Consider the following 20,019-nt stretch of genomic DNA (forward strand, 5'->3'; position numbering starts at 1 on the left):
GGCCAATTCGCCGGAATATGCCAATATCTCCCCCGTGTAAGCGCGTCAAATCAGTCTCGTGCTCGAGCAGCGGAAGAGTCGCACCCGAGCCGCATCACGTAATTTCGGGCAGCCCCGCGATATAAACGCGACGCTTCATTAATCTCTTGCGACCGCGTGCAACTCGAAGAAAGGCAAATGAGGATTTGAAGAGGGAGATGGGGGGGGGGGCATGATACTGATTAACCAGTCAGTGCACGCCCCACGAACTGCTGGTCACACGTGCTGCCCCACTCCGACTTACCCCCTACCTTTTTAAAGTCTTCTCTTCTCTCGTGCTATTTTGGCTTGGGATTATCAATGAGACCGTACAATTCGTATTTTAAATAACGTATATTCTACTCGAACGGGACGTATGGCCCCTTCGACAATCCCCTTCGTTCGATTTAAAACGGTGATTCCTCCACGAGGCACCGAGTTAAACCCGCACCGACGTGTGTAGATTTATCAGTTGGGCCGACGTAACAGTTGAAACTCTAATTGGTTTTTACTTGCCCTCCCGCGCGGCTCACTCGAATTTTCCGAATTCAATTTGCGTTTGCAGTTAAAAAGATGAAAAAAAAAAAAAAAAAAAAAAAAAAAAAAAAAAAAAAAAAAAACACCCGCACGTCACTGAGGTAAATGAATTTCATTCATTCGTCCTCGAATCTGCAACGAAACATCCATTAATTTTCATACGTGATCATCGCGTATAAACATGTATGCAATTGCAAAATCGAAATTTCACGGGTTTCCGGACTCTAATGACGTTCAAAACACCCCTCATCGACCATCCCTCTTTGTTAAAATTGTGTGTATTACACTTTACGTTACAAACGGGCAAACCTCAAGCATCCTCCGATTAAACGTCATCCGACGAAATTAACCCCGAGCATACGAGGCATTTTGCTTCGTCACGCGGAACAATTGTTATTATTATTATAACACAATTAATTCCCTGCGCTCTCCACTTTAATGAACGATCACAAAAAGCGAGTAGATAAAGGGGGTGGGGGGGGGGTAGATGGAGCACACGAAGAGGAGGAAGACAAAGGGGCAGTCGGTCTCCAGGCTGACCTCGAGCGCGCACAGGCGTGGCCCCCGACGCGTTGTGCGAGCGCGTGCCCAGGGCGGCGTTCACGCGTGAAGATTACCAGCAGAGCCGGAGGTAGCTGGACAAGGGAGGCACGCGGGAGTAGGAGTACACGCACGCACACACACACATACGTATGCCGCAGTCCTAACTTACACAGACGCGCGCGCAGTAGCTCTCGCGCGGCATTGATTGCGGTCAGAGGCGTCGGGCCGGATCGTCGGCGCCTGAAGCCCAGCTGCTGTTGTCCCCGTTGCTGTTGTTGTGGATGGGGTCACCACTACCACCTCCCAATACTGCTCGTCAGGATCAGAGAGACGAATCATTATGTGCTACTGGTGCTGGTTCCGTCGTTGGTGCCTGAGTTGTTGGTGTTGCTACGGTGCTCCCAGTAGTTGACGCCACAGCCGCCGAGGCCGAAGTCGATGCTGTGTTTGATTGCTGCTGCGATGGTACGCTGTTGCCGGGAGTTGCACTTGGTGGCGCCGCGTAAGGGCTCCCGCAAAGGAGGTCGGCTATGCGACCGCCCTCCCGGAGACCGCTTAAAAAGGCGCCGTGCACCGTCGCTGGGTAATTACGTATCGTGTGCTCGCCTGCGATTGTCCAATTTCAACCAATTTTTTTTTTTTTTTTTTTTTTTTTTTTTTTTTTTTTTTTTTTTCAATTTAGTTCGATTGTTTTTTTCATACATATGGGTACAGAAAGAGGCTAGTTAGCGCGTGGGATGGATCTGAGAAGGACATTATTGGGATTTGATCGAAAAATGATTGGATTTTGGGCGTTTGTGGTGCAAAGAAAATTGATCAATCAACAGCCTGTGCTCGGTATAATGAATCCAATGCCAGATTTCGGACTAATTGACCGGGCAATGAAAGCGGCGACGCTACCGGTAATAGATTCCGTTTCAGAAATGCTGCGATGTCGTACTCTCCAGTTGTTCGATTGGAATTTGCGTTACACAAATATCACGTTTCGGTTATTCGTATGTTCGATATTCGACGCGATCCGATATAATGTATCATTTGTTTGTCGTGTCATTTGGACGCGCGAGAAAAAAAAAAGAGAGAGAGAGAGAAGGAAATTTGCTCGATAAAACGAATTTTTGAATTTATTCGTTATCGGTAACGTGGGTGGGGATGAAAAATTCGTTTTGTTCGTGCGTTAAACGCCGAAGCTAAATAACCGGTTTCGATAAAATCACGGGAAAAGTGTCACTCGGGACAAATAAATAAAATTCCAATACATACGCTTTCAAAGTTAATTGTAAATGAAACTCTTCTTTTTTTTTCTTTCTCTTTTCCAAATAAATAAAATTGGACGTATCGATTTGCTATCCGCGTGCACGCGCTCGAAACTCGATGTTTTAATTTAAAAACGGAACAGAGAGAAATGTATGTTTTTTAAACGCAACATTAGCATTGAAAAGAGGAAAAAACAAATCAATCAACTCCACCCACTCCGATGGACATCCGCGGTTTTGCCCCAATGGATACGTAGGTAATTATACTTGCACGTCACGTCAAAAGAATCCGATTCAAAAGTAAAAAAAAAAAAAAAACAAGGTCGCGCGGTATATGCAAAAGCGCGAGTGCTCGGAACAGAGGCGCGGGGCTCCAAAATGCGCGCATTTGAATAAACGTACAGGCCGTCCGGGCCTCCTCGTGCTCCCGTGGCTCGATGCGCCGAGATAAATTGGACGCGCTCCCGAATCCAAGGATGAGGAGGGGGTGCGATCCGGAGGTTGATTAAATCGGATGTTAATTAATGTAGATTTTTGAACGAGAGGAGGCTTACCTGCGAAGAAGACACGGGGCTGGCTCGGGGCGGGGGCTCCAGTCTGTTGGCCGGCCGATGGAGGGGCGGTGGCGGGCGGGGCGACGGGCGCCGCGAGCAGATCGTAATCGCTGCCGGAACTGCCGACCGACACGAAGCTGTAGGAGCCCCGTGACCAAGGATCGGCCCGCCACCTCGTCACTACGCTCTCCCTCGGCTGGGGTACCACCTGGTTCCCGAAAATGCCCTGCAACACCACCACCACCGCCGATTTTTCCTTTACATGACTCTCGTCTTGCACTCTCTTTATCTCGCGGTACACCTTTTTTTCTTTATGGCTGGATTATATACCTACGCGACGGGATCTGACAGCTACCTCTTTGAAAACCGTGCTACGAGGGTACAAGGTACGCAAATTAATTGGGATCGTTACGGGGGAGCCATCGACATTGAACCTTCAATTATCTTTCTTTTTTTTTATTTACCACTGCGGCGAAGTTTGTACAAGCAACACGAAGCTCTACCTGATCGTTGATAAAATTGTTCCAAGTATACCATGCACTTTCCGTTAGGTTCATTACAACGAAAAAACATTTTTAAAAATGTATAAAAATAAAAAATTTGCGCGAATGCTGTGGACTAGATGCTCATATATATATATACGTACACTCGAGCGTACGCGTCGCAATAAAAAAAAAAATAAAAAATAACCCCCCGAGCGAATTATCACTTAATCCGTCGTTTACACTCACTTGGAGCGAATTTCGCGCGCAAGAGAGTTATCGCGCAACATAATTTAAGGCAAGAGCGCCCGTCGTCGGTTTGTCTTCATCGGCTCTCGATTATCTTCGGCATGGTACACATATACACAAGTAGTCGGAGCGAAAGAGCAAGCGAGCGGACGAAAGACTAACGAGGGGGAGCCGCAGCACATGGGGACCACACCGCGTGCGCTCGCGTATACGTATACGTGTACATACGCGAAGCGGCAAACCCCCTCCCCCCCCCCCGATCTCTGTCTCCTCTTCATTCTTGTATACTTCATTAACTTCGTCTTCAGAAATCCATTAGGCGCGCGAGCGCGAGTCTTCAAAAACCAGTTTCTTAATCGCGCCAGGGTTGTACGTGTATACACGCAAGCTCGCCCTTTCCCTCCATCCCGCCTTTTTCCTTTTATTTTATTTTATTTATTTATTTTTATTTTTTTTATTTTTTTTACAACTGCCGCCGCTGATGCTGCGCGAATTTAATGTGTTTATTTAACGACTTTTTTAAAGCCCGATAAAGTCCACCTGCTCGGATCCTCGCGCCCGTAATAGATCGACGCGAATAATTGAACGGCCCCCTCGTTTCTCCGTTTTCCTTGATTACGACGTGGGGACGTAAGGACCAGTTGAAATTTTTTTTTTTTTCTTGTTTTTTAACGGGTTTCCGTATACACTTGACTCGCGTCGTTTTTCAATCATTTTTCTTTTTTTCTTTTTTTTTAGTTTAACGTATTCAGAAATCTTGAGTATCCACGTGTACGTTCATTTGTACGTACGCGCCGTACCTAATTTTTCATTTCAATCCCAAAACCAAGATTCCAAAGCCGATGTCGTAGCATTAAAAAAAAATGAGAGGAGGATCCGTAAATAAACATTAGTCCCGTTACTGAAGCCCCTCGCCAACGTCATCCACGATCCTGTACTTGTCATCCCTCGAGGAAAGCCAGCCCAAGCTCTTCATCACTGATTACATCGGCGCATCATAATTAAGTAAATATTTGTGATGAATAATGAAAAAAACGCGGGCTCTCCTTTTTTCGCGCTCGTAAATCGGGTCCCGCGACTTTTTACACGTACACGCGTTGGGGCACTCAAGTAAATCTTTTTATCAACAAACGCACGCAAGAGAGACTCGCTAACCCACTTGGAAATCTCACGACGCGTCTTCTCCCTCTCCCGTGTAAGATTCCGTCCGTTACGATGAAAAACGCCCCGGCAGTTAATTTTGTCATGCGTGTAGCCCCCCGGCGAGGATGAGCAGCAAATTTCGTCGGCATCCCAGAGACGATAAGCCCACGCGCTCTCCAAATAAATACCGGCAAAATACACACGATTTTTTTCATACACTTGTACGACATCGGTACGCTATATTATAGTGTACGATTTTTCGGAGATAAGCTACGTTAGCCGTGGAAAAATAAATACGCGCACGCCGTTCCGAGCTGCCAATCGAGGGATTTAAACTCATTCGGAACAGCTCATCCGGATAAAAGTTTAGTCTCAACTCTGCCGCTTTGACCGTTAATTTAAACGCCAACTGTTTCTTTTCTTTTTTTTTTTGCAGCAAGTACCAAAAAGTTTCGGTTAAATTCTCGCTAGAGTAGATGATCGTAAAAGTTTAATTGATCGGATTGCCCTACATTTGCACGATTCAACCGCAATGACTGCTATGTTCTTTGAATTTGAAACAAAATTGTCCAGCAAGCAAAAGAGAGCTGTCCCCGTAAGGTTGTGCCAAAACCGCAGCCGGGCATCCCTCGCAACCTCGGCACTTCGCGGAAAGAATTAAATCTGATAAGCCGGAGTGGTCATTAATAAAAAAAAAAAAAAAGAAAAAGAAAAATTGTACGCACGAAAAAGACTTTGGTACACGCGGACGAGTGAAAAAGGAGGAGGCCCTTACGGGGTGATATATATTATGCGCGAGCGTACAAGTGGACGAGAGCCCACGGACGGACGGACGCGCGTAATCGGGTCTTACCTTGAGGACGGCGATGCAGCGGCCGACGATAACATCGTCGCTGACGTTTTCCATGACGCAGGCGGCCTCGCCAGCGACGAGGGCGAGCAGCACCGGGGCTTTGTACAGATTCCAGAAGAGGAAGAGCTCACCGCGGGAGGCCGTTGTGCTGCCGACGTGACCGAAGAGGTTTGCCGTTGGATCCCAGAAAATCTTCTCGAAGCAGAGCACCACCTGTTACGGACACACAAGAGACACGCTCGCTTCAGATGAATGTGGGTAAGGAGGATGCGCTGGCTCGTTCTCCGTAATAATTATCTCGCGCTGCACTGCCCTTTTGAGGGATGGCCTCGCGCGCGTGAAACTTTTTTTCTTTTTTTCTTTTTTAGTTCCTAACTTTCCTGGCCGAGCTCGTCAGACTGGTTTTTCAACGTTGAAGCGTATTACGTCGACAAACAAATCTAGGCGCGACTTTTTTTTTCTTCCAAATACCATGCTACTTCGAGTTTTCGACAATTCAGTTTAGAAAAAACAAAAACTTGTGACTTAAAAAATAAGCTCAAAGTTCCTCGCTAAAATGTTCCAACTTGATAGACTCATCGAGCTTATTACCACCCAAGAAAACGTGGGACAAAGAAAAATTAACCTACCGCCTAATTAGTTTCAGCGCAAAGCGCGTCCACGACGAATAACACATCGGAAAGGAGTGCGTCCCCATATTTATGTATATATAATATATGCTCCTTTATGCCAGAGGCACGCGCGACAAAATTACATTACATGAAGCATCCTCGGGAGCATCCAACCCTTCCCCCGGATGAATTATTCGTCGTTTCCTTGGTTTTTCGCGATCACGATGGGCTTTCTCTCTCGGGCTAATTACCCGGGAGATTCATTACGCGCCTCGCACAAGCGACAAGAGCTATACTTTGAGCGCGCGCTACACTACACTAATACTCCTAGGCTCTTCGTGCTGTTCAAGGGGCTGTGGAGGGTAGGGGGGGGGAGGGGGCTCGAGTCATTACTAAATTACTAATTTAATTAAAGGCAGGCCTGCACGCCCGTTGGCTCTTGCGCGCATTTTTAATTACGCGCCGAGTGGCGTCGGCAGCGGTGGCGCAAGAATTTCATTTCATCAATTTTATCACTGGCAGTGCTCTTTGTGCTGCACCTCCGTTATTTCGACCCGTCCCGAGCCTCCCTTCCACCGACCCCGAGTTGCTTACTTGTTTGCATTAGTGTAATTACCAAGAGCTGGCCATTTTTTTTTTTTTTCTCTTTTACCCCCTGCTCTTTTCTTTTCATCCCTATGTAGGAGCTTCTTGCCTTGTTTCACAAAGTTTTCTCGATGAGAAATTAATTGCTCGGGAAATTTCCCGCGACTCCTTTCGGGGGCCGGAGCAAGAGGACCGAGGGGGCTACGGGTGGGTTTCTTCTAAAAGGGAGTTCTAATATCCATGGAAATATAGGAAGTCTCGAGGTATACCGTCGCCCTAATTAAATAAATTTAATTAAGATAAATTTTGGGAGGGCAATCAAAAAAAAAAAAAAAAAAAAATATTGACTCTTTTGTATTTAGTTTGCTCCCATTTCAAAACGTAAAACTTACACAGAAGAAGTTGGAAAACAAGCCCGAGTCTGATTAAGTTGGGGTCTCGTGCGCTCCTGCAACAACATCTCCGGGATGAAAATAATACACGCAATCAGAGTATTGTTGGGTGTGCGACAATGCGCGCCTTAATTACAAGTCCGTCATTCGGCGTCATGAAATTAAATCGCGCGAAAGAGAAAGGCCTGTAAATAAAAATACCTCACAAAAGGGAAAACGCAATTTGCCAAGCCGGGTGTACATATACATACACAGCCAGGGCAAAGAGCGCGGGCAATTGAAAATTTCTCGGTATTCATCGTGTCTGCATAAAGAAAAATCCATTAACATGCTAATCCAAGTGTAGCGATGCAGCACCGGCCGTTCTTTCAAATAAATTTCCTCCCAAGAGAGAGAGGGGGGGGGTGAGGGGGTGGCATAAAAATTTCTTTCAGCGAATTTCCACTGTAAAAAGATTGGCTGACGTTGACTGCAGCCTCGGACGGCGAGTATAAACAATTCCTTTTCAAACGCTGTACCGCTTGTACGACTCGAGTTTTCTTTCCTCCCCCCCCCTCCCCTTCTCTCTCGGCAAAAGCGGGACACGTCGCGCAACTGAATACGAAATATTTTTCCAACATTCCGCCGTAAGTATTGGAGTGCGTTTGCCCCTCGGCTTGTTTAATCTTGAATTTCTCATCAGCTCCCTTTCACGGAGCACATAATTTTAGTTACGAGCCACCCCTTACACCACGAGCATGATGGTATATATCGAAAAATGCAGTCTCACCTTGTTGAGGTTGCCAAAGCCGAGCCGGTGTATGGCCTGGGACTTCCAGTCGGGCAGGGGGGGGTTGAAGGTGACGGCCGAGGGTGGCGTCGAGGCTTTGAGCACACCGAGGGGCAGCGTCACGAGGACCGCCGCGCACTTGTAGACGGTGGTGTTGGTGCCTTGGCCCGCGCGGGCCGGGCCTGCGTACACCTCGACGCCGCTCGTGCTGTACCGCACGGTCCGCACGGCCGTGTTCAGCTTTATGTCCAAACCGTCCGACATAGCCACGGGGACGCACGAGTAGCCGTTCCTCACTGAAACCAAAGATCACATTCGATTGTCATACTTGATATATATTTGTATTTAATTAAACAGTGGTGTGGTATATGTTGCGTGTGCTGGTACGCAGAGTAAAGAGTCCAAAAAACAAATAAAATAATAATAATAATAAACAACAGCGATGATACGATAACGCGAGAACGAAAAATCAACGGTGTATATGCAAATATACGCCCGATGGGCCGCTGATTCGCGTACCTGATGTGCGTATCCACTGTAATGGCGTAAAAATGCACCCTTACATCGTTCTCGCAACTCGATAGCCGCTGTTGCGCTACCGCCATTACCTATACGCCGAGAGTTACATCACGATAAACATAAGAGGGTAGATGTGTATGTATATACCTATACCGAAGGATCGAATCGCAAAAATTTTTCGGTCGCAGATGCACGAGGGAAGGAAGTCGCGAGCGAGCCCCGGTTTGTTGTAGGTATATACATCCACACACAGACACTTGGGCGCTACTGATGCCTGTGTGTGTACTCATACCACGGGATGTATATATACTATAACGTGCGAGCCCGCGTAGGGTGGCTGCTGCTTCCGATGGCCGGGAATTTGTTTCCCCTTAATTTATGAGCCCTTATCGCACGCGGAAATCTCGCGCCGCGCGCGGGACAGCAGCCCCACAGAGAAAGAGAGAGAGGAGTATTATGGACACACACACACACGGGGAGCAGCAGGAGAAAGAGCTCGCGTGTCGCGAATTTATAACGCTCGTTAGGCCGAACGCACTATCGAGATGCGGTGAGGTAGTAGAGGTGCTCGTGGTGCCCCATAGGTATGGGATGTTGTATTGTATTTATATACGTATATATGTACGGTGGGCCACAATATGCTCTCGCTTTTGACTTCCGGGACTCCGCCGCTACTTTTCTTCCCCATCTCGCTTTGTTTCGCGCGGTCGGCTTTTTGTTCCTCCTCCTCCTCTTCTCCGGTGAATGGAGAGAAAAAGAGGTCTCGGGCGTTGGGTGATTTTTTCCCCGCCCCCCTCTTCGAGTGGAATGAGAGATAGAGAAGGCATGACGGGGCGCCAGGAGTTGCGTGCGGGAGTGCGTTCGGATGCCGGTGACCGCATCAGCAGCTAACCCCGTATACGGGACTCGAGTCCCGCTCGTTTCAGCCGATCACGTGTCGGGAGATCGTTCAAAATTTGCCGAGTGTTATATTGGGTGTTGTTGATTCGAACAACTCTATACACGTTAGCTGATGTAAGATTATGTGTACGCAATTGTACGCAATTTTACTTACAAAGTCTTAGCGAGTACAACTGTGCGGTAAACATGACAAAACACCCACTTTGGGACGTGCCTATGAGTTGAAAGTTTTTTTAAATTTTTTATACGAAAAACCCTCATGATTAGATAAAATTACTAATAAACGAATGTATTAAAGGAGAAATGCACGTCTTTTACTCACCCACAAAAGCGTGTTTGAATAAAAAGTAACGGTAGCAATAGCTTTTTCGCGAAACGCGTTAATAAATCAGTATACCTCGTTAAATCCAGAGTTAATCGAGGGAAGAAAAACATTTTCAGTACACCATATCGTACACCCGAAATAATGGGAAACGTTTGATTGTCGTGAGCACTTTGGCGCATGGAATATTAATCAAGAGAGAGGGGGAGGGGGTAGGAACCAACCGTATTATGAACTCGTAATTTCAGAGCTATAATATTTATACGTGGCCCGTTGAAATAGAAAACGTGCGCGGCACGAGGTATCGAAAACGTAAAACGGCGCGTTTATGATGACCCACTGTTTTACGCCGGTCGTAATTATCCTTCGCGGCGGAGGAGAGCGATAAACATGAAGCAAAACGGCGGAGCAAAAGATCAAGTATACATTTATGGAGGTCGAATCAACAGCGGAAGCGGCGGCAACAGTTTATATGTATATTATACTCTCGCTAAATGAAAATGACGGAGCAGTAGAATGAGATGGGATACGGTGTTTATCTGTGTAGCCGTTAAAAAGTGATGGAATAAGCGTCAAGTTTATCGACTGCGCACCTGAGGGTGAGAAAAATTTTTGAGGTGCGTCCCGATAAAAACAGGAAAGAAAGGAGGTAAAGACGGAGGTGACTGCATATTTGGGCTAACTTGGTATATATATATACATATCATAGGCTTGATGTGGAAATTGCAAAAGGTATAAGTACTAGTAAAAAATATAGTGGCCCTGATAGTAATGAGCGACGATGGTGTTGGAGAAAACAGCAGGAGGGGCAAAGTGACGAGAAAAAAAGAAGTCAAGTCGGGCGAGGGGTAGATTTACAAGGTACTTGGTGTTTTCAGCGCCTATGACGCGTATATGCGCGTAACGTACTTGTAAGTACATCCGCGTATGAATGTACCGCCGCTGTACGTCGTATCGTCATAAATAACCTTCACTGAGCGTGTACGCGTGCCGAAGGAAACGAACGGAGGAAATTCTGTCTCTCTCTCTCCGTGGTGCTCGACTTTACGGGCAAATGCATCAAATTTTATCTGCCGTATTTAAATTATACGAGGCTCGGGGGAGTCTATTCGTACCATAATAGTATGTTGCGTGTTTTTGCAACTAAATGATGCACTCAATGGATTCATCGTTATTTCGATTATAAAACTGCAACGAGGAAAAGGTAAATTAAACATGTTTTCTTTACAATCCGGAGAAGATGTTTGATATCGGAAGAGTAACTAAAAAATTGAGGAGCTCTCTTATTATTCAACAAAAAGTTTAAAATATGTGGCGATTTGAAATGAAAAAACAAATAACCTACGAGAAAAAAAAAAATTGTAATAACCCCAAGAATTTTTCTTTCATTTACTACGGACATCAAATACTTGAGATTTTACCAGTTTCCCAAACTACACCCACGTTATACTCAGATTTTTCTGTAAAAATACTAAATTGGGACATTTTGACTCGTTAAACGCAGAATAGTTCGTGCATAATACCCAAGTGCATAGCCAGTCGACTCCACATTCAAGTTCCTCGTCACGGATTAAACTGCAGATAAATGAAAAAAATATAAAATAAATAGAAGTCAACTCCGTCGATCCACGAGGTGGGCTTGCAAACATCGCCAACTTGTAACTGGCACGTGCTATGTATACCATACTCGCGAGAGCTCAACTATTTACCGCGAAGTATACGCGGAAATTCGCCGAAGGGCGAAACTTTTGGAAAAAAAAGAGTAAACTGCACAAGCTGGGAGTTCGTTTTCTGTAATTTCCTCGCTTGCTGCACCGAGCAAAAATCATACAGCATAGGGGTGTGTACAAATATACACGGGGACGCGATAAAAAATATCGAAATTGAACATAACGACAAGGAGGAATCGGTGAGCGGACGCAAGGTAAAAAAAAAAAAGGTGAAAAACACGCGTGCGCGTAGATATTGGTACGTATACGGGAGTAAATACGCTTCCAAAAAAAAAAAAAAAAAAAATTACGAAGAGTACATGCCAACGCGGGAAAAATCACGCTCGCGCGCACCCGCGGACTTATTTACATTTCCGATCAATTATTTTCACACTCGGCATAACTCACCCCCGGAGCCTGCAACTGTACCAATACGCGCGAGAGAAAGGGGCAGACGGGCGCCCCCCCCCCCCCTTCCGACTAATTGTCATCCGGGAGGCAAACACGCACACACCGAGGGACCAGCTAGTGCTGCCCGCGCCCCCATAAGCAAGCACGTGCGAAAGCCGCCACTCAATAAATACAATTTACTCGTGCATTAAACACCCTTAGTTACACCTACCTCCCTCGATTGGACCCGCCCTACGAAGGCACCCTCACTCGGAATTTCAAAAATCGCTCGCGCGAGCTACAACAACAATACCCACCTCTCTCTCTCTCTCACACTCTCTATCTCACATAGCTTACGAGTACACGCGGTTACGTCAAAATTTTGCTTAAATCACGCAACCCTGTCGCACCTATACATACGTATATTGATGTATACTCGCGTTTGCTTGTGTGTGGTTACGGTGAGCAGTGGCACAAGCGCATATATTATATACATGGAGCCAGGGTGGGAAGAGAGGCCGCTCCCAATTACGCTAATTATGACGTACACGAGTTTACGTTCGAGGGTCAATTATGTCTGGCTTCGGGAGCCCTTCCTCATCTCTAACTATCCTCCACGTCCCAAGTACATGTATGTGTATGTATATATATATACACACTCGCCTGCATTACTGTCACGTATGCCTATACGTATGGCGCTGGGCACCTCCCCAACCCCATCCCCGTGCCCATACTGTTACTTTAATGTGGATGTATGTACGCGCTTACGCCTATGTTTGTACATGTTAAACTGTCGGTAGGTGTATTAACGCGCTGCAGTAGGTATACCTGTAGGTATACACACACCTGCTGGATGTTATATTTAATTTACAGCCGAGGGCTATTTACTGCGGACGGCGGCCGAAGGGGGAGGAGCTTTCGCGGTAAAATAGACGAGAGGGGTAGGAAGGGATCGGTGGTGGTCTGGGGCTAATTTATCGCGACGGGCGAAGGCACGCGAGAGATGGATGCTTGCGGATGCTGCTGCATTGTTTTCGTATTTTTGCGCCAACCCGGCGATGCCGGCGGCGGTCGGTCGTGCGGCATCGATCGGGTCCTGTGTGTGTGTGTGTGGCGCAGCTTCGAGCTAAATTGTTTGACTTTGGGGGTGTTGTAATCAGTGCGATCTGGGGACCGCTCGTTACGGCGGAAGCGATTCCGATGGGATATGATTAATGGGGTAGGTGCATCCGCGACGCGCATTTTTTTCCCCCCTTCTCCTTGGCTGTTTCGTCGGACGGGTTTTTCCTTTGAAAAAGTGCACTTTCTCAAAAGTGCATGATTAATCCGCGAAATTTCGGGACGATATTTGTGACGCGATACGAGATATCCCGCGAGAGGGTGATTTGCTCGGGAGTGTGGCTGTTGAGAAACTTTGAATTGCAGTTGAAAAAGTAAAGTTGCCCAGATACGCATTTTGGGTGCATGATGGCTCGGGGAGGAAAGTTCCCAGGTGCGGGCTCCGCGTGCGGACGATGCGGCAACTTTTTCCGGCTGTTCTTTCACGAAAAAACATCCCCATATACCCATACAACGGGGGTAAACAATATTTTGCGTGAAAATTTCTCTCGCGATGGTGCGCGTAAAATTTAATATCGTTCATTATTGGCTGGCATTTCATTGATCGGCTGGTATTGGAAATCTCGAGTACGGGCGACCCATTGTGTCGTGGTGGACGGCTCGTAACAAAACACCAATAACTTTTCCATCTAATATTGTCGGGCGTTTCTTTCTCCCGTTACTCCGGACGACGGATTCTTCGGGAATTGTTGACGAAAGTCTGCAGCGTTTCTAAGCCACATTTGTACCGAAGATTAAAAAAGTTATTGCTACGGTATCGAATAAGAAGAAAAAAAGGGTATAGGTACTGATTTTTCCATCCCTCGAAGTACTTTTCGTTGTAGCGCATCTCTTTTGTGTGCACGAGTAAAAAGAATCAAGTGATATTGGCCCACCGTCCAAAAGAGTGGAGGAGAAACGATGCTGATAATGATAGCTCGAGGAGACTCTTTGACACCCCACGGACGGTATATAGTAGACGGGAGAAGGGGGGTGGGGGCGATAGCGAAAAAAGACGCGCAATACAAATAACAATATCTTGTTGCGAGCCCTCGGGCCCCCACACGCTCGCGAGAGAGAAAGACGAAAGGATCGTCGGGAAATTCCACGCGCTCCCCTTCATCGAAAGCTGTACGTGTCTGCGCAAAAAGACAATTGCAAGCTCTTGGCTGGAGGATATACGCGGGACACGGCAAAAACCGCCACGGCGACTGTCGTCCTCCGGAACGAACAAAGTGTCTTCGTGTCGACGACAAAAGTCGCAGAGCCCGTGCTACACGACACACAACAATCCATGTATACGTAGGTGCCGAGGACGCTGAAAGACGATTACATAATGGAATGGAGTGCAGAGAAAGAGGCGCGAGGGGGTAGCGAAAGGGTGTAGCCTGATGGGTATTACTTTGGAGGGCGATCGAGAGCGCATTATCGCACCCGGCTGCGCACCTCTCTGTCCCTGTCAAAAAGATCAATATTGAATGATCGCATTGTTTCGGGATCCAGGCGTCAGGGGGCGCCGGGGCTTTTGTCCGAGTGCGATACAAAAGCCCTTTCCGGCGCTTGAGAGCCCCCGGTGCAGCACCGGTGATGACGACGGGGACGACCGAGGCGCACAAAGAAGCCAATCGCTGGTGAAATCGAGAAATTAAAAATTAAATTGTCCCGCTCTCTCGGGCCCTCTCGGCTCCTTCGTTCCGCCTCGCGTTTCCAGAGAGCCTGTAGTCTGCTGGTATATTGTCCCTTTTTATTTCCTCTCCTTCTTTGTTGTGTACTTATTTGTTGCGAAAAAAAAAAAAATAAACAAATACAATGGTGTTTTCAGTACAGTACTATGTACAAAAAAGGCTTTCGTGGCGTACTATTCTCAGGTGTCATTGATGTAAATAAGAAAATTCATTACCTACCAACACCGAACAAACGACTCACTGATTTGGATATTGTAAAAATGCCCTTTATTCGTCAAATAAAACAAGGTGCCCAAGAGGCTTTGTTTCAATTCATTTCAAAGAGCGTATATAATTTTATGTAGAATCGCTCGTGTACACGTAGACGCGTTTATACAGCGGGCCAATGTAACTTGGTATACCTAAGTAGGAAATCATGTGCTGCCTGCCTGTTACGGTACGTATGTATATACATACTTACGTGTACAGAGTGTGATACGCAAGTGCAGGAGGAGAACGAAGAAGAAGAAGAAGACAAGGAGGAGGTGAGAAGGGCAGAGGAGTACTTTGACGATGTTGAACTTTGGCGAGAGTTGTATAATAGGAGCTGATAGGCCGAGGTAATTTCAGCCGCGTAATGGTTCTCCCATGGTGTTGCGAGTTTGGAAACTGCGAGAGGGAAATGCAGGAAGCACCGAGTTTACGTACATATATACCTCCTTGTCGCCGTTACTTGCCCTCGACTGTTGATTCTCCAATGATTATTACCAACCATTATCATTATCATCATCATCATCATCATCATTGCTTCAATACAAACCACACGATCGTCCGCTCGCAACGAGTTAATGCGTGCCAAATCGAACAACAAATCCACTATATTTATCCACCACTCGTGTTTCACTACCCAAGACGCTCAAGTACACGTAGTCGTCAAGGACGTTTGCGAAGAGTAAATAGGACACCCATTGTAAATAATTTTTTTTAGAGCGATAACAATTATGCATTGCGTGCAAATGAAATGGAATCTCTTCACGCGTCATCATTGTGCCTTTGTACCACCGAGGATGACAAAAGTGCGTTCGTTGTTGATTCATGTGGACCCCCTTCGAAAAATGAGCGATTCACAGCTCTGCTGTGTCCTACTGTATCAGGTAGCATAAATATAAGATTGAAAAAAAAAAAAAAAAAAGGAAAGAGTTCGCCGTAAATCCTGGCTCGTTCGAGCTGCGTCTAAACTTCCCTTCCTCCTCCTTCGAAGAACTTATGCCTCCATTGACCAGCAGCCCACCGTATACCCCTTGAACCAACCCCGCGTAAGTTGCTACCTTGGCGCGGGGTCCCCCCTCCTTCCACCTCGCACTCCATACACACCTTCCCCCCCCCTCCGTCTCCCCGGGGCCGTGTGTTTGATCTTGGCACGCAGTATATTTTGACGCTGAGTCGAACAATTTGTATGCCAGGCTGCTTTTCAATTTACATTTAAATTGGTTGCTTATGGCGCTGCGCTGTCGCTCGCGACGGGAGCCCTATCTCCCTCTGTCCCCTTGCTCTCTTTCTCACTTTGCGCGCGAAAGCGAGACGACCGCTCCGCGGAAGAGAGATAGAGAAAGGACCTCCTCGGCCGGGAAGAAATAGTTTTAGGAGGAGCCACGATGAAGAGAGAAAGGAGTATGGTGCGGTCCAAATGAACACCCGAGCCGACGAGTAGCTCTCGCCTTTGTTTTTACATTTTTTTTCTTCTCCCCTTCGCCCTCAGAAAAATCAGCGCACACCCAGGGAGATGAGGAGTTGGTTCAACGAACCTAACGAGGTTTTACGGCTTCGTTATTCCCCCGATTCCGTCCTTTTCGTAATCGTTTCTCTCCTTCCTTTTCTTTTTTTTTTTTTTTTTTTTTCTTTTCCTTGCCCGAATGAAGTACGAGCGCGAGGCCAGCACGTGCTGTACACATTTCTCGACGTACAAAGGAGTCAAAGGAAGAAAGCCAGAAAAAGTAAGGGAGAGACACGACCGCGACCGCGATAATTTACGAAAGAGCGGCGCCCCTGGTCGGGCCTTGAGAGAATCCGTCGATTTATCGGGACAGTGCGGGTCCACGCGCGCATATATGCACGGACGGGAGGGAAGGGGATAAATGCAAGGAGCCAGCGAGCAATGAAAAGGTTTTGTGCGCACGCACGTCGATGCCCCTTGGGCCGATAAATTGTGCGTATTGAATTGCGATCTAGGAAAAGCCGCATGGGCGTGTGTGCACGGAGCTTTACTTGGCTAATGATAAAAGCATCATTATAATTATACAGCTTGGCCGTACATGCACAACCAAGAACTGTATTTTACGCACGTGTATATAATACGCGCGTGCATACATAACGTGTCCGGATTCTTTTAATCTAGATTAGTGTTGCATTACGGAAGTCGTAATGAGTTCGTCTCTCTTGTATGCATATACGAGGGGGGGGGGGTCGGAGACGTTATCTGCCGAGTACCTGTACACGCCGATATTTTTTTTTTTTCTTTTTCTTCTTTTCATTGCGAGGAATGAGAAATTCGATACTTCAAGGGCTGGGTGTGCACGTGTAAGCGCTGCCAATGGAAATTGCTGCTAATGACAGAATTATACGCGGTTTTATAATGTATATACTTTATTTGCGAGCGGAGGCTGTTTGGTGGTCATTTTTCATTCAATTGAATGTAATTTCTCTGCCCGTCCGTCCGGCTGTTTGTTAAATCGTATGTAATGCATAAAGAATAACATTGGGTATAATATACAGAAAAACGATGCGATTGATTTACATTGAGTGTTTGCACAGCAGTCGGTTGACAATGAACGTGGTTTGCATCAGAAATTTAGCTTTTGCATTGAAAAATTCAATTTGTAGATACGAAAAAAAAAGCATTTCAAATAATCAAGGACAAAAGATGTACGATCGGTACTCAGCTAAATTGGAAAGCAAAGAACGTCGTATTAATCACGGGGAGCTTCATTCCTGCAATACGAGATCCAACGAAATATTGACACAAGCTGCTTATACCCTAAGGGCATTTACCTTATTTGTCACGTGCGGACAAAAGTATACACGATACAACATTTGCGACGAAGCGGAGGGTTTTCTCGAAGATTTACTTGGATTTGCAGGATTTTTTTTTTTTTTTTTTTTTTTTTTCGGCGCTCCTACGTGGCCTGCACTTTCGGAAGGATAAGATAGGAGGGAGGGAGAGATCGGGCCCGGAATCCGAAATGAGCCTTTGTTTTAAAAGCAATCGCATTTATCGTCGAAAATAGAGCGCCGGGACAATTTGTAGACACAAAGCAGGGACACGCGATCCTTCGAGTCTAATCCGGCGATACAACGAAAAGGGGCGATGTACACACTCTCCATTTGTAATCGCGTAATGTGCAAGGACTTCTTCTGCGGGTGTGCGTAGCAAATAACCAGCCAGGCGGGCCCCTATTGTTCGCGATTTATTTAAATATGATGCAGATTAGATTTATAAAGGACCCCCTCCCAATTTAGCCACCTACAATGCTAATTTATTCGTTTTTATCGGCCGACAACGACTTTCTTTGTCCATTTCATCATTGTCTTTTCCGAAAACACACCGAGGATGGATGATTTTTTTTTTTTTTTTTTTTCAATAACCCGTGTCATTACACGTACGCTCGAACAGTAGTAAAAACAAGAGCGTACGAGAGCGGGAGTCGGTGAATCGAAAAAAATTATGCAAAGGCACATCCCCAGCTGGCTGGCTGGTTGGGTTCTTTTTTTTTTTTGCCATCTTCCCTCAAGAGTACCGCTCGATCGGTATCGGATGAAAAACTGTATTTGAATAATTTCAGGGCATGAATAATACAAGAGCGAGAGAGAGACAGAAGCGATAAGGGAATCACTTTCGGAGAGTAAGACATTAGCTCTCGACCCACCCCCCTGCCCTCAGCTCATCGCTGATATAACTGGCCTCTCGCGTTACATGATCGCTCTGCCGAACTTTTTGATTGATTAATCATTTGCATAATTTCTCAATAACTATTTTTCCCTCGAATAATGCAAACTTTGCTTTTTTTCTTTCACCAGTATGGAATGAGGAGAAAAAAAAGAGGAGGAGGTGGATAATGCGAAATGTACCGCATATGAGCGGGCTAATGAGCGCGTACATGCAGAAAATTTTATCTCGCCGCGCGTATCTCCGATCGCTTCCATTTGCATTTTCGTTCCAGCCGAACGTGTACGAAAACACACGGTGTTTTTACTCCCTATTTTTTTTGGGGGGGGGGGGGGCATCACGGTAAGATGAATTTGGGTCGCATTTGCAGTTTTTTTTTTTTTTTTAGAGACATGATGCTTTCGTCGGCAGACTTTCCGTAAAATTTTCTATGGGAAATAAGGGCTGAACCACCTAATGAGTGATAGAACTCGGCTCAAACTTGATCAGCTTTTGAGTTTGAGTGTATAAAAATACACATCCATAGAGAATGTATTGCAATTTTATTATTATTATTAAAGTGTACTGATTAAAAAGTCCATCTTAGTGGGTCAGATGGTAGAACAATGATATTCACACGCAATAGGGGTTGGTTCCAGTCACCATTTGCATACACAAAATTTTTTTGTAAAATTAACAAAATGACATGTCAAGTCCATCGTACAGATAATGACCAAATAATACGTGTTACAGCATAGGACTCCAGCACGCATCTGTCTTTGTTAAAGTCCAATTTTTTTTCTTCCCCCAACTAAAAACCACACCACCCGGATGAATCCCATTAAAAATAACTTCATCATCGCGCTGGAACTCATCGCGGTATACTTTCACAGCGGAATAAAAGTAAAACTCGAGCCGGGAGCCAACTGCCGGTGTCTCCCAGGCACGCCGAACCCACGGAAGTTAGGCACCACTGCCACCCCAGCCAACACAAACACGCGGAGGACAAAATCACGCGACTCGTTAAAAAAAACATGCATGTAATTATACTCCACCATACCAAATCCCTCAGCTCTCCCGTCAAAGCTCTCGTGGCTTCGCACGTCCATCCGTTCGAGCGGTTTTTTCACCCGGACAACGGCGATCGACGTAATTGCAAGCGCGCCCCGAGAGAAAGACAAAAAAGAACTCTTTCACCTTTTTGTTTTGTTTCAATCTCTTTATTTGTTTATTTTTATACATACGACGAGAAAAAAAAAAAAAAAAAAAAAAAAAAAAAACGCTAAGGGCGCCTTAAGTCATCTGCAGTACAGTTTCCTCTTATAATACACGCTCACGCGATTTATGGACGATTATAACAAGCGAGCGAGAGCTCGGGCCCATATGTATATATATTCGCACACACCCGGCCGGCTCGTAACTTTTGTGGATCCGCATATACGCGCAGGTTGTAATATACACTGCGCGTACACACACAGATAAAGGGGTTTCGATTACTCTTTCGCA

At 46.1% G+C, this 20,019-nt stretch overlaps 1 protein-coding gene across 1 annotated transcript in view; it reads right to left on the reverse strand.

Annotated features, from left to right (window-relative positions):
- Positions 1 to 634: 634 nt before the first annotated feature.
- The window catches only part of Su(var)3-3 (lysine-specific histone demethylase Su(var)3-3), a 178,208-nt gene continuing 158,823 nt past the window's right edge, over positions 635 to 20,019 (reverse strand). Inside the window, exons 10-13 of the mRNA XM_089589494.1 lie at positions 7,990 to 8,285; positions 5,633 to 5,845; positions 2,906 to 3,131; positions 635 to 1,704 (exon numbers count right to left, since the gene is read on the reverse strand). Coding sequence (XP_089445620.1) covers positions 1,421 to 1,704; positions 2,906 to 3,131; positions 5,633 to 5,845; positions 7,990 to 8,285 — 1,019 coding nt within the window. The 3' untranslated portion in view covers positions 635 to 1,420. The remainder of the gene's footprint in view (positions 1,705 to 2,905; positions 3,132 to 5,632; positions 5,846 to 7,989; positions 8,286 to 20,019) is intronic.

The sequence above is a fragment of the Copidosoma floridanum genome, unplaced genomic scaffold (genome assembly GCF_036245765.1).
Source record: "Copidosoma floridanum isolate Cflo_tuat_1 unplaced genomic scaffold, Cflo_Japanese_pri ptg000009l, whole genome shotgun sequence".
Lineage (NCBI taxonomy): Eukaryota > Metazoa > Arthropoda > Insecta > Hymenoptera > Encyrtidae > Copidosoma > Copidosoma floridanum.